We start from the raw sequence: 15,342 nt of genomic DNA, 5'->3' as shown, positions 1-15,342 counted from the left end.
ATTTAGGGATTTAGGTGGAAGCAACTCACTTGAAAGACCTTTAAATACAGATAATGCCACTGATGTTATGTTGGGAAATCCTGTGATATGGCGTTCACAAACCCTATTTTTGAGTTCAATTGAGGTTTAATACGAAATCTTTTTTCCTAATGATTTGAATTATGACAGATATAAAGCAGGTGGTTGGATGAAAGTTTGTTAGCAAAGTCCAAATGTTGTTTTCTTATCTCCCCAGCTGATCATCGGCTGAACTCTTTGTGCCGTGTTATCTGTTAATCAGCGGTTGTGTCAGTATTTAAGTTTCAATTGGTCATAGGAAGTCTGTAATAAAAATGAAGATCTGCCCTAAATGACACGCAATAAACCCACACCTTCACTAGACAATGTGCGAGTCCCTTCGAACCGCCCGTTTGAGCTGAGGCCGTAAAATAATCGAGGATGTTTACAGACAATCTTGTGCAATCTATTGACAAATGATAACCAGATTTGTAACTCGGGACTTGTTGGATGGGAAGGGCTTTTATTTCACTCAAGTAGGTGATACAGGAAACTTAAGTGAAACTTGAAGGTGAAGTTTTTTTGTATTATTATCCCTCAGTGTTTTGTGTACGCGTGCGTGGGTTCAGAGTCAAACCAGTATAGTTTGTTCTGCCTTTTTCTTCAATAGAAAAATGCATTCACTCTCATCTTTGTTCTTGGAAAATTTCCAAAGAAAATAATCAATATAGTCTCTGCTTCCGTTGCGATCAGAGCTTCTAAAAACCCATTGTGCTCGCTTTATCAAACAAACATACATGGAAAAACTAATTTCCTCACTTCCTAATGCATTAAACTCTGTGCCTACAGGAGCTCGCACTGAGAAACCAGCTACCCACCAGCATGGAGCAGGATGGTGGCACTCAGAACCCCGTGTCCTCACCTGGCATGGGCCAAGACGCCCGCAACATGACCACCAACAGCTCTGACCCTTTCTTGAACAGGTAACATGCAGGAACATACAAAACAGACACATGGTTGTAGTTAAAAGTCCAGAAGGCTAATATACCTTCCTGCAAAGTATGCTTGGCAACAGTATCTGTTGGAATGGGGCTCATCTGTGGCGCAAATATGCTTTTTGGGAGAATAGCGCCATCCAGTGGCAGCCACAGACCATGGCAATTCTCCTGAGCAGAGACATCAATAGCAAATAAGTGTTTGATGAATAACAAGGCAGCCCATGAGAACATGCAGTGTTGTACAAGGCCGCCCCCTCCCATTTTACAAAGAGCTCATTCATCCAGCAACTCTCATGTATAGAAGCCAGATTTCATTCTCTTAATTAGTAGAAACTTGTTGTATTTTTCTTCACCGTAGCATGTCCTCTGGCCTTTTTATTTGAATTCACTGCACTGTTTAAATGGCTGCTATTTATAGAGACCTTTTCTCAGACCACTAGCAAAACAACACTTTTACAATGACTCTTACAAAGGCGATTCAAAGCAGGTCACTGCAAATAGTGCATGAAAAAAACTTCCTAGCTGTAATTATTAGGAGTTATGATGGATTGCTATAAAATAAAAATTATGGGAGAATGTCTACCCAAACACTTTTTTTATAAATAGTGGATCATTGGGTAAAGAAAATATTGCATAATACATGGAATCAGTCAAACAGTTCGGGCACATTTTTTTTTATTTTCCAAATAAATAATAAAGTCAATAAAATGTAAATATAACACTCATATTATGGACATTTCTGACCCTGTCTGTGAAATCCAGGCTAAAGTCTTATAATTTAATTATGAAGTTAAGAGCATCAAAGTTTGATTTCACATTGATATCAATCTTTGACATTATATAACTCTGTCAGTATTCAAAAATAACAAGGGTTATACATTTTTATATTGACTGTTCTTTGCATTATGTAGGATGATTTTATTTAGAAAACAGTAATTCACAAGAAAATATTTTATTTGGGTTTTCACAGGCATGATAAGAGCTATGTGCATGCTTGCCTTTCTCTTGTGCAAATATTTAAGCCAACTGCATTAAGCCGCCGTGCTTTTAAACGCCTTAAAGCAGTCCAGCATAAACTCACCAAGTTAAAGGGACACTTCACTTTTTTTGAAAATATGTTCATTGTCCAGCTCCCCTAGAGTTAAATATAAAAATTTTTACAGTTTTGGAATCCATTCAGCTGATCTCTGGGTCTGGCGCTACCACTTTTAGCATAGCTTAGCATAATCCATTGAATCTGATTAGACCATTAGCATTGCGCTTAAAAATAACCAAAGAGTTTCGATATTTTTCCTATTTAAAACTTGACTCTTCTGTAGTTGCATCGTGTACTTAGACCGACAGAAAATTAAAAGTTGTGATTTTACCAACGATATGGCTAGTAAGTATACTCTAATTCTGGCGTAATAATCAAGGACTTTGCTGCCGTAACATGGCTGCAGGAGGCGCAATGATATTACGCACTGCCCGAAAATAGTCTCCTTGGAAACCTTCAATAGCAGTGGACTATTTTCGAGCACTGCGTAATATCACTACGCCTGCTGCAGCCATGGTACAGCAGCAAAGTCCTTGATTATTACGCTGTAATGAGAGTATAGCTCCTAGCCATATCTGCCTAGAAAATCTTAAATTTAAATTTTCAGTCTGTCTTAGTACACAATGTAGCTACAGAAGAGCCAAGTTTTAAATAGGAAAAATATCGAAACTCTTTGTTTTGTTTTTTTAACGCGATGCTAATGGACTAATTAGATTCAATGGATTGTGCTAAGCTATGCTAAAAGTTCTAGCGCCAGACCTGGAGATCAGCTGAATGGATTCCAAAACACTAAAAATGAGCAAATTTTCAAAAATGTGGAGTGTCCCTTTAAGACTGTCTGAACTTTTGACTAAAGGGGAAAACTTGAAATATTACGACATTATTCAAGTTAAATAATACACCATCAAAGTTAGTAGGTGTCCAGCTGGCATCTTACTAATATTTTATTCTTTCTGCAGCGGGACGTATCACTCCAGAGATGAGAGCACAGATAGCGGACTGAGCATGAGCAGTTACAGTGTCCCCCGCACCCCAGACGACTTCCTCAACAGCGTTGATGAGATGGATACAGGTACAGCGCTTGACAGAATGATATGAATTAAAATACACAGTGACAGTTGAATAGTAAAGTATAAAAACTGACCAATTTCGCTCTTAGGTGAAAGCCTCGGCCCTGTCTCCATGGCAACCCAGCCCAGCCGTTTCCCAGACTACCTGGATGCCATCCCGGGCACAGATGTGGACCTGGGCACCCTCGAGGGAGAGAGCATGGCAGTAGAGGGTGAAGAGCTGATGCCCAGCCTCCAGGAAGCCCTGAGCTCCGACATCCTCAACGACATGGAGTCCGTGCTCGCGGCTACCAAGATCGACAAGGAAAACTTTCTAACCTGGTTATAGAGCATCCGAAGCCAGCACTACGCCTTCCTTTCCAACATGCTAAACTGCTGCCTAGTCCAAATCTGTGAAGGATGTGTAGTTGCTTTGAGGTGAAAAGACATTTGACACGTAACATGTTTATTTTTATTTTCTCATTTTCCTTCGGCCGAATCGTCCTTTTTATTTCTTCGATCTTTTATTTTTTTTTTGCGTCTGCATCCTCAAGGCTGGGCCATGAACAGACAAGTATTTACAAATACCCAAATCCTTCTCATGGCTGTGCTATATGATGGCCTGTGTGCGTGTGTGTATCTGTCTGATGGATGCGCATTTGTGTCCTTTTTCCTTGTGAACTCCGACAAATCTCGCTAAAACAACCACCACAACCTTCCCTGATCTCAGCTCATACAAGGCTGGGCAACCAAAAACGTTGTTTCTGAGGAGGTCTTCGGATGGGATTTGCGTATTGGTTCAAATCAAAGGGTTTCAACGTAAGGCTTTGATTAAAACAAATCCTGCTGCTTGGCTGTGCCAGCAAATTACACTAGAAACTTGTAATCAAGTGCCTTTTGTTTTGTTTTATGGAGAAATCTAAGTGAGATACTGTCATTTTACGCTATATATATATATATATCATAGATCAAATTTGACAACACTATGTTTTACTTACTCATTTCTGTAATCAAAGTATTTCTTTAAAGGTTTTATAAAAAAAGAAATTATGTCTGGAATTAGGGTTTATTGTTTTGTGAACCCTAACCTCTGTGTGTCAGTTTTATTTAAGCCTGAATTTGTTTCTTGAGGGTTATGGCATTTATATGTGATCAAAGAACAAACTGAATCTCATTTTGCTTTTGTTTTAACAGATTTAAACTTTAAAGTTTACCCATGCTGCCTTTTTAGTACAACTTTACAACAAGACACTGAATCGATGGACATTATTATTTTCTATGCTTCATCATTATCATTTGGTGGAAGTCTGTTTTTGATGTTTTTATCTTACGAATTTAGTATAATATGCTCTTGCTTACTTTTTTAGTGAAGATATCTCCTAATATCTTGGAACAAAATATCATGGGCACTTTGATCAACTATTAAAAACAATAGTCTGGCTTTTTTAAACAAGACATCTCTCATATGAGCTCCAGAAGAGGTTTATGCCAGTTGATGTTTGGTGCTGAGACTGATATCAGGCAGGAAAGAAGGTTCTGATAAGTTTAAGATGGGTAGATGAGCATGTCTTGAGTGTTAGTGGTGTAAATTAGCTGTTGCTAAAACATGACTTGGTTACGTGGACATGAATGACTTCAAGGAAACAATCGGTTATGATTTCTGCCAGGATTTTTCTTGATGAGGCTTCCAAAGACTGTTTTTGTAATCGTGATTCTCTTTGAAATTTAAGGGCGACAAACTAATGTATCATACTGTGTGTGTACACATAAGGCATAAGCTAATGAGAAATGGTCGAACTGATTTTGTGAGGGTATTTCTAATGAAGCGTGATTTGACAGGTCCTCGAATGCTGTTATAACTAAAGACACTATAAGCAGGTTAACTAGATTGGCCTTTTTGTTACATGGTTTACATGATTTCGCAGGAGTAGAAACACTACAGGGACATCTGTACAAATTAGCTTTTCATAAATTATAATATGAATACTTCCTCATGTTTACAAGACCTTTACACTACAATGTTAGAGAAACTGGCCCATACTCATGTGTTTTAACTTTTTTTTGTTGTTTTTAAAGGTGAAGTTTTATGAGTTTAATATTATGTGGTCTGTTGGAGTAAAATATACCATAAAGGTCTCGATTGCCTAACAACGTTATGGTGAGATTTTATGATCAAAAATGGCAAGCTATGCCATAGTGATCAAATTAGAGGTTTTTAAGAAAATCAAAGCTGAACAAAGATGAACTCAATGAAATATCTATTTTTTAAACATAGTATTGATGGCAGACTACCGGGGTAAACGTGTCGGAGAGAGCAATGCAACAAGATGTTTTATGAATTGTGGGTACAGTGCTGGTTGCACGTTAATAGAACATTGAGTAAAATGTATATGTCACTTAAACATGATTTTATGCTTGCTTAGTGTGCAACTGTTCAGAATATATAGTAACTGTTTACTTTATTTTTATTTTATTTTTTTGTAGTGGTAGTACTAATCACACAAGTTAATGGATTGGTATTTAGAGTTCTTTAAATGCACCCAGAATGAATTTATATCCAGTTATGATCTCTCTCTCTTTTTTAAATCTATGTATGTGCATGTACCTTAGAACCTTAAGTTCTGTTACATTGTATCTCTTTACATATTACTTTGAAATTGGCCTGGAATAAAGTATATACTTTGGTAGACACTGTCTTTTAATCAGTTCATGCATTGTGAGTGAAAATGAATATATTATACCAGGTGCCTTCAAGCTGTGGGACGGGTAGCACAGTGAGATCCAGTTTAGCAGAATGAATGACTAACAATGACAATGGTTTCTTACTTTCTGTTGTATTGGTATTGTAATTAAACATATACTTCATTAATGGGCCAATAACTAAACAAAAAGATTGAACAACATTTCAGTACATTTTAATATTTTTTTCCAGACTGATCTCACGGAAAGTCGTGTTATAGTCACACAAAATGATATTAATTTATTCGTGTCCATTGCACGACTTTTTTGTGTAATTTTATATATTGTTTTCTCATTGTGTTTTCCTATTTCTTACCATTGTCGACTGGGGTTGGAGTTAAAATCACTTTCTGTTACATGTTTAGAATGCATTACATAAAAGTACATCCTAAGTACCCAAACCCTACATCTAACCCCAAGTGACAATGATTTAAAAATAGGGGGAAAAAATGAGAAAAGTCATGCCACGGACACAAAAAACCTTAATAGAAATTTGTGCGGGTGACATAAAAAAGACATTTGTGCTCAAGGCACGAATATAGCTGAATTTTGTGCCATGGATAAAAATAAATAAAATCAAATTTTTAATATCTATAACACAACTTTCCGTGAGATCATATTTTTTCACAATATTTTTTATGTCCCATTTTTAAAAAAAAGTCAGGTGGCACAACCAATTATTGTTTATTTGCCTGATAAGTTTTAATGCGCTCCCTGTGTCAAACTAATGGTTTGTTTATTTGATAGTGACAAATAATTTCAAACCATGTCTTGTATTATTAAAATTAGAAGCTTATTAAAGTTATTTAGCTTAATGTTTTTATTAGGAATGGCTCCCGCGAAACTGACGTTTCGACACTGTGTCGAGATCCCGAAGCGTAAATGTTTCGAAACACTGCTCCGAAATGTGATTCGAAACACCCATGTCACGTGATGAAGTGATTCGAAACACCAAGCGGTGCATTTCACAAGTATTTCGAAAGGTGGCGTACCTGTCGAATCTGCGTCGAATCTTAAACTGACAGGGTAGGAAACAAAACTGACAATACCTCATACTCATAGATGCGTTTTTGGCAAGATCAAATACTATAAATTACTGAAAAGAAGTAATTTTTCCTCATAGGTATGTAACACTTAGGCTACTTACAAAAAATGCATGTCAGCAACAAGTGTCCCTTGTGTGAGAATGTTTTCAAAGCCTGGAGAAATTACATGTAAAAAAGAAGCTGGTTGAGTTTATCAACACAGAACAATTTATATATTTGAATAAAGATCTTTATATGTAAACAATGTGGCATATTATGGCTTGATATATTTTATGAATCTCTTATTATTTATGTGGTATATCTCTATTCCATTTTTTTTATTAAATAGACCCGAATAGCCTATAGTTATCGACAATTGTGAGCCTAAAAGCTCATGTAGTTGTCAAACAGATGTTAAAACAACAACAAAAAACATTTTATTATGATGATGATGAAGCGCATGCATTTCCCGGGTTCGATCCTAAGATCTACGCTTGAGAGTCTAGACTAGCACTATCCACTCTCCCATTCTATCACTAGTATGTCAATCAAACAATATGTGGGATACAATTTGTCAGCGCTCGTCTAAAATCTTGTCAAGGCTGCTTCATGTAAAGACATGCAAACGACCGCTAGGTGTCACTGTGGAGGCGGTTTCGGATTGATGTTTCACAATTGATTCAACTGTTTCAGTGTTTCACGAAGCCTCGCTTTGCCCACCACTAGTTTTTATTTCTTAGAGGCATTCATAGCAGTTGCACAATTTGACCTTTTTCTGGTTGCACTACCTGACCTCTGCAATGAATTTACATTTTGCAGACTTCTACTTGGATGCTGGTTAGAATTAGTCTACGCTTTTACCTGCGATATCAAATTCATATATATACTTTTTAAATGCAATTAAAATCTGTTTAATAACATCACACTTTTTCTAGTTTTACACCGTTTGTACCACCTGACACAGAAAGCAAACTAGCCTTCTCATAACATTAAATGAGCTATTCTTTCAGTATTTAAGAGAAATCTACAAACTGGCTGATGTCATATCATTATCATCAATACTATGTGATATTAACGTCTTAACAAAAGGCTCATAATTGCGGTTGTACTACCTTGACATTTGAGAACATCCAAATTGTTAGACAAAAGTTTTTCAGTTATCCTAACGACTAAATATTCATGAAATATGTAGACACATATGTCAGTGTCTTACTTTTCATAATTGAAATTTTTTAACATTTGTATTAGACCGTTAATTTGGACAGTTGCCCCTCCTGCAATTTTACAAGTTTAAGATACCAAAACAAAAGTTTATATTTATTATTTAAAAAATGTATATATAAAAGTGACATGTCATAAATGTCTAAGTTATTTTTATAGTAAATAATACCATGGACACAAAAATATGCATGTCATGTCAGTGACCAGCAAGTGGTTTTGCATTGTGTTTATTTTGCAAAGCCACCACATTTCAAAAAGAAAAAAAATCTTAATAAACTTACAAAACTCTTGTGACCATCCTGTGATGTATTTAATATTAAATGACAAATTCTTATTTAATAAACTTCAAAAATCAAAACAGCGTGGTTACATAACCCTGTCATGTTATATAACATATGCATGTCATTGTCAAAAAACAAAAACACCTCCTACTGTTCCAAGTTAAAGACTACATTGTGGCCAGCACAAGAAACATTCAATCCAAGTTTGTACAGAAGTTATAAGGACACGGGAATTGTCTAATGCCAATTTTCTACTGAGGTCACATCAAACAATGAAAATCTTTGGTCTAGTGTCAAACAATCAGAATTGCATTGTATAGACCAAATATTAATGTTAATTGATTTTTGTTAAGTTTATGGGCTGTGACTATATTTTAGATTTCATAAGACAACTTGGGCATATTATTATTTCTCAAAGGATGTCTCAAAGTTGGCACAATGATTTATTTAAAACAGAGAGTTTACTACACACTTTTTGTTAAATATGAATTTGACGTCCATCAAAATGCTTACATGCCAATTCAAGAAAATACAGAACCACGGAAAACTGAGGCCCAAAGATTTTACACTACGTGACTCATTGCTGTGCTTACAGCTAAAGTGCCTAACAGAACGCGGGATGGACACCCTAAACACAGTCATAATGATGAATAACAATATAATGGACTGTAAGCTGAATTCACTAGTACAAGTAAAATGTGTATGGACTGTGAAGAACAGGTTTTGTAGTTTTGGTTAGTTGGTTCTTGTCTGACGTAAAATGATTCGGTCTAGGATGAAATTACCCGTTGAACCTTCAACATGCAAACAAATACTCTCAAGATCCTGTTTTTTGTCTAGATGATAGGTAAAATTTTCTGATGGATGTTTTCACATTTACCTAGTAACTTCAAGTCACCAAACCAATATGATGTTAATTAAAGGTATTTTCCCAATCTACTCAGACTGGTGTGAATTATTAAATCTGCACTGATGACATAAAACCTGATGACAAGAAACTGCATTTCAGCATTCAACAACAGTTTCTCACTGCATGAAGTCAAACTTCTTCAAGAAAGAGGTTCATTCTTTTGGCAGTCTTACATCTCATCTAAACCAAAGTCCTCTTCAGGGAAGTCTCCCACAGTTACTGAGAGGGGCTTCACGAAGGCACCATATTTTGGTTCACACTTGAAGTATTGTTTTCCATTCACACTGAATCAAGACAAAAAGTTGTACATTAGCATTACTTTTTCAAATTAGTCAACCCATAAGACTATTCATAAACATAAAGGACTTGCTCTGACCTGCCGTCGTTCTTCCCAAGTGGCTCATCATATTTTACACCTACCCAACAGCCAGGCTTGAAATCTGTCGTACCTGTAAACAAAGCAAACAATGCGTGACATCAGGGAGTCCTAAATCAGAACAGGATATATGGTAGACTGTTGTGTATTAAGTAAGGGATAATGTAGAGGCAGCCGGTAGTTATCGGGAAATAAGCCCCGACAGTGTGATCAGGACCCGACGCGAAGCGGAGGGTCTTGTATCACACTGAAGGGGCTTATTTCCCGATAACTACCGGCTGACTCTACATTATCCCGCTTATTACACGGCTACTTGTCACATAAGAAAAAAAACTGGACATGAATATGAATTTGAAACATTTTATTGGCATATTTGTTTTAAATTAACATTTTTATCCTTCCGCGAAACTTTGCACAGATGCATAAAATGATCGTAATACCTTATTAAGATCCTCTGCTTCATACTTGTCTGTCTCCATTTTTTTCTCTTTTAGCCAGTCTTTGAGAAGTTTTAATGCCCATTCTGTATTTTTTTGTGTGTTGGCTTCGTAGCTGTCATGCTCTATTTTGTCAAGTTCAGTCTCAGTAAGCTCTCTGTGTCTTGTCGTGGTTGTCCAGTGTTTGTCACAAGATGGCGACAAACAAACAGTAATCTTTATTGGCGCGGAGTGATCTACTCGTAAAAGTAGTACCGGCTATGCGTTATTATTTTGGAGCGGTTATTATTCGAAAAGAACGAACCTGCAAATGTCTCAACTGACCAATCAGAATCAAGCATTCCAGAGAGCCGTGTAATAATGTAAAATAAACATTCGTGTCTCGGCTGTGTTGTGAGTTCACAAAGCATTGAATTCCTCAGAGCACTGGATGTGATTAAATCAGGTCACTTATACAGCACAAAGCAAGTCTTTATCCGAGAGGTGTGATATTAAAATGAGCATAAGCTTACCCACAAACATAACTGTGCCAATCTTGGTGGGTTGCCCTTGAACCACAACTTTACAGCGATTTCCAACAGCAATGGCTGCAGCTGCTGCCTTCTCTTCCTCTTCTTTCTTAGCAAGCGCCTCTTCTTGTTTGGCCCGGTTTTCCTCATTAAATCGACCCAACTTCATATTCTTCTTGAAGTTACGCACCGAATCTGGCAAATAAGAACATTGGAATTTGCTGTTCTGTTTTTGACATTAATTCCAGATTACTTTATGCACAGATCTCTATGTGTATTAACTCTTGTGAAATCAGACCCCAAAGCTCAAACGGAATCCGCGCCCATATATTTCCGTGGATTTAATGGCCATCATTGACAAGCACACGTACTCTGAGTTTGAGCGTGTTTGAGAGCCTAACTTCATATTCTTCTTGAAGTTACGCATATAGAAGTTAAGCCGCTATTGACAAGCAGTACATAAACCCTGCGCGTGCAGTTTGCTGTATCTTAACATGCACATTATCTGGTTTATGTTGGTTTAGGTTAATTTAGAGGACTCATTGGTTTGGTGTATGTATTCATTTTCATTGTAAGCCTTTAAAATGTAATTATTTTACATTTACATATTCGCAACTTAAATTCTCAAATATCTTTTTTAAATCATTCCGCAGACTTTTTCCAAAAAATTTCCAAAGAAAAAAAGTCAGCAGATTCCGTCTGGCCCAGCTAAGAAGTCATTTTTATTAGTTAAGGTGATAGTTTTGAAAACTGCTTGTTTATGTACGTGCTCAATAGCTGATCTTTAGCAAAGCTGCTATTAAGTAAAGATAAATGATTGCATATGTCTTACCTGTCCTTTTATCATAAGCATCGTCAGGAATCTCAAATTTCTCAACCTTGGACAAATCACTGAACTCACCACTCTGAGTACCACTGCGATCTGTCACCTGCAAAAGTGAACCATTACATCTTCATTAAATGATACCATCAAAACATAATATTTTTCTTAAATTATTCATATTATACATCCATCCATCCATCTACACTGCAAGCACCATAGCTACAGCACTACTCTTATCCACCTGTTTCTCAAGCGCGGAAGTAAGTGATTTATTTGACGTATTTCCTTTACACTCCGGGACTTCCCTTTCAATAGCCATCCGGTAGAAAACAGTGTAGTGGGAGCACGCATAAAACAAGATTCAAACAGTTCATATTTACTACACCTGCCATGTAGGAACCAGTGTGAGGATGAAATTAAGAAGTGGCTTGATATATGAAGATATATTCAATCATTTCGTGTTGAACGGAGGTGACGGATCTTCAATGCGCAAGTATAAAAGCACATAGACATAGTGATGGTCGTTTTCGAAGCACTGCTTCACGAGGCTTCGAACCATTTACGAATCTTTTGTTTCGAATCAGTGGTTTGGAGCGTGTTTCAAACTGGCCCAAGTCGCGTGATTTTAGCAAACGAGGCTTCATTACGTCATAACTGTTTCGAAACGTTTCGAAAATCCAATGGTTCACCACTAGGGGGAATTGATCACAAATGACCAGTGTCTAATATGTTTAGGTGAACTCAGCTCAATTTTATTATGCAAGTTCATAAAACATTTATCCTTCAGACTAGTTTTAATGATTTGTTTGCCCTAAATAAAACTAAAAACACATAATACACTTTTAATTATGTCTTAATTAAGTTAAATAATTTTTTTAAACATATTTTAATAAAAATTTTGTAAAAATAAAAAGTGTAAAATGTTTATACATATCTGCTTTTACACTACTTTGACCAACAGGGGTCGCCAGCGTGTGTGGTGGTTCGAACTGCTTCGAAAAACTGAATCAATTTTCGAAGCAATTGGTTCAATTGATTCAAAAGCTTCGTTTCTCCCATCACTACAGAGACATACCAGTATCTTTACAATGGGTAAGTCAGTCGAGTGTTTTTTACATGGAATTAACCAAGACTTCTTGTTTTTGACTTTTCAGGTGATGGTTTAAAATGTCACAACTGTCCCCTTGTTGTGAGTTTTTTTTAGACGGCAATTTTTAATGGACTTGTTTATGGCAACACATCGAGCTTCTCGCGATCCGACACAGTCAGCAGTATCATTTAACACATTGTAGGTTATTATTTGAAAAAACCACAATAAACATATTAAACTATTCCATTTACTGAGTATTGTTTTCGTTTTATGAAAATATTACATCATCGCTTCTTACGCAGGTGGAGACATTAGCTTATGAAATTATTTGCTTAAAGTATTTGTTTTTTCATTTAAAACATAACAAAAGTACGCTCAAACACATTACAAACTATTATAAACATTAACTATGCAGATTATGTTGTATATATTCTGTACTGTAATCGCATTTTTGTGATAATATATAGTATCAGAATGAATAAATCTGCTAAATCAGCATATTTTTATCAGCATAATATTAGTTGTTTTTAAACAATTATTGTATTTATTGTTTACTGGTAGAGACATTCAGCTCTTGTACATTGGGTTAAAACAAATGTTTTGTAGAGATTAACTGCATTTGTATCAGCTATTATGGCAACCCCTATATGCACAAATTATGTCGGTCTTCCTGAATTTCATTATAAACATAAAACAGCCAATCAAAACGGCACACTTTTGTCCTTCACAATAGACTACCATTAGCTTTAGTGGCTCACAGGAAGTCATAATCGGAAAGGTCAAAGATGGAGGCCCCCACATTTACATTTTTTTGTGTAAATGGTGTATCAGACAGAACCAATACCCACATGTATTCTGCAGTCATCATCTACATGATAAGAGCCAAGCAGGGCATCATTGTCATCTAGTTTCTGTAAAAACTTGTCTGATGTGCCAAACAGTTCAAGGTCCATACAGCCAGCTGGCGTACCCACAATCAGCTCCAGTTTACTCTAAAATAAAAAGGACATGTTAAGAATAATAGGCCTATACACAGTAAAGAGTTGGTAGCAATAGAATGAAAAGTGTGTGTGTGTGTGTGTGTGTGTGTGTGTGTGTGTGTGTGTGTGTGTGTGTGTGTGTGTGTGTGTGTGTGTGTGTGTGTGTGTGTGTGTGTGTGTATTCAATTGCTACTTGCACTTTTGGTTAAATACGGAATTGAATTTCATTGTACAAAGTACAAATACAGGACCAATGTAAATCAAGTTGACTCTGTACTTATCTAATATAAATTATATAAAATTACAATGATTTTGCAATAGGGAACTTCAGGTATATAAGACATGCGTAGTGTGTCATTTACAAAACATCGTCACACTGGTGACAATGAAACATGATCTGCTTTGACGCACCTTAAACTCAGCGATGGTGATGCCTCGGTTGAATCTCCGGTTGACCTCGAATGAGCTGAGGGTACTGGTCACCCGTACAGACACGGTTGGGTTAGTGATAACTGTCACACTCCCCTCCATCTTTTCGTTACTAAGCAAAGCTGATGATCAAACTCTGATGCTGCTGGTGTGGCCGCAGTACTGAAAACCAAGTATTTATCGATTCATTATATTTACACAACTGTTATATTGTCATTGTTTTTAAATCTGCACTCGATATATATATATATATATTTTTAAATCTTATATTTGTTATTTTGCTGGTTTCTAAAGCTAATCAGTAGTTAGATGCACTCACGTGACAAAAGATTCGCTTTATTTAATGCTTCAGTCAGCTGTTTGCTCTTTCAGCTCTCATCAATTTGTTCTGATCCGCTTTTTTCTGGGTCTGAATTCAGAATAGAAGCAGAAAATATCGTTGTTTTCTTCTTAGGAGAGAACTTCCGTCAAAGAGCACACGCCACTGGATTCTGGAAGCTTCTGCCCACCCACATTCACCTTCCAGCCAATAACAATCGTCAATTAGGCGGGAGCTTAAATTCTAACCAATAACATTTTGTTTTAGTATTTTTGTGGGCGGGAGAGAACTACTCCGTCGAATCAAAACTGATGAGTTATACGTTTATCATCCAATCATTGTCTGTTTTGTTGGCGCGGACCGCTCCCAAAGCTGACCGTAAAATACACATCCCTGCAGTTCCCTATGTATGCCACACGATGCTGCTAGAGCTTTAAAAACGCAGCGCCTGAATAAGACTAAAGAAGACATCTGAAAACAAATGTATACACATCCTCAGCACAGCATGGAGACTGGCTTTCTTACTTTTCATTTATGTCTAAAATATAACAATGTTCGGTATATTGTTTCTTAAGACAGCAGCAATTTTCAGCTTGCACTACATTTATGATGTTGCTAAAAAACCTTTTAATACTCTTAAACAAAATTGCTCATGAAAATATCTAAAAAAGGCCTAAAATCAAGGCCAGTTTTTTTCTAACTCACACGGCTGGTTGTCTTAAAGGGCAAGTGTGCACACGCTTAAAACGGAAGATTAAAGGGCAAGGGTTGTGGACTGAGAGGATAGAAAGTAGCGGGATGGGGGTAGTAGTCAGCCTGATCATCTGCTTTCCTGTAAACTAAGTTTACATATTTGCAAAGGGGTGATATGGAGGTACTGAGCTTTGCCTCATCTCATTCTGTCCTTTTGATGCCAGGTGTGCGTGTCCTCTTTCACATCAAAACCCTTGCTCTCCCTGTCTGTCAAGCATGCAAAGTTTTAAAGCACACACACACACACACACACACACACACACACACACACACACACACACACACATTCTGGTTTCCATGTTTTGTGGGGACATTCCATAGACTTAATGCATTTTATACCATACAAACTGTATATTCTATTCCCCTTACC

The 15,342-nt window shown here is 36.7% G+C and overlaps 2 protein-coding genes across 3 annotated transcripts in view; one reads left to right on the top strand and one right to left on the bottom strand.

Moving 5' to 3' along the window:
• Positions 1-5,767, top strand: part of yap1 (Yes1 associated transcriptional regulator) — a 36,105-nt gene extending 30,338 nt beyond the window's left edge. For both annotated transcript variants that reach the window (XM_065279163.2, XM_065279162.2), the window contains 3 exons: positions 847-980; positions 2,991-3,103; positions 3,191-5,767. In XM_065279163.2, coding sequence (XP_065135235.2) covers positions 847-980; positions 2,991-3,103; positions 3,191-3,429 — 486 coding nt within the window. In that variant the 3' untranslated portion in view covers positions 3,430-5,767. The remainder of the gene's footprint in view (positions 1-846; positions 981-2,990; positions 3,104-3,190) is intronic.
• A 2,483-nt stretch (positions 5,768-8,250) lies between these two features.
• Positions 8,251-14,410, bottom strand: tbcb (tubulin folding cofactor B). The gene is made up of 7 exons (XM_065283058.1): positions 14,220-14,410; positions 13,883-14,062; positions 13,340-13,483; positions 11,411-11,507; positions 10,582-10,773; positions 9,633-9,705; positions 8,251-9,540 (listed from the first exon to the last, which is right to left on the bottom strand). Exons 2-7 carry the CDS (start codon positions 14,000-14,002, stop codon positions 9,426-9,428), a joined length of 741 nt encoding a protein of 246 aa, XP_065139130.1. The 5' UTR covers positions 14,003-14,062; positions 14,220-14,410; the 3' UTR covers positions 8,251-9,425.
• Positions 14,411-15,342: the final 932 nt, after the last annotated feature.

The sequence above is a fragment of the Paramisgurnus dabryanus genome, chromosome 9, assembly GCF_030506205.2.
Source record: "Paramisgurnus dabryanus chromosome 9, PD_genome_1.1, whole genome shotgun sequence".
Taxonomy (NCBI): domain Eukaryota; kingdom Metazoa; phylum Chordata; class Actinopteri; order Cypriniformes; family Cobitidae; genus Paramisgurnus; species Paramisgurnus dabryanus.
This window is presented reverse-complemented; position numbering and strand designations above follow the sequence as displayed.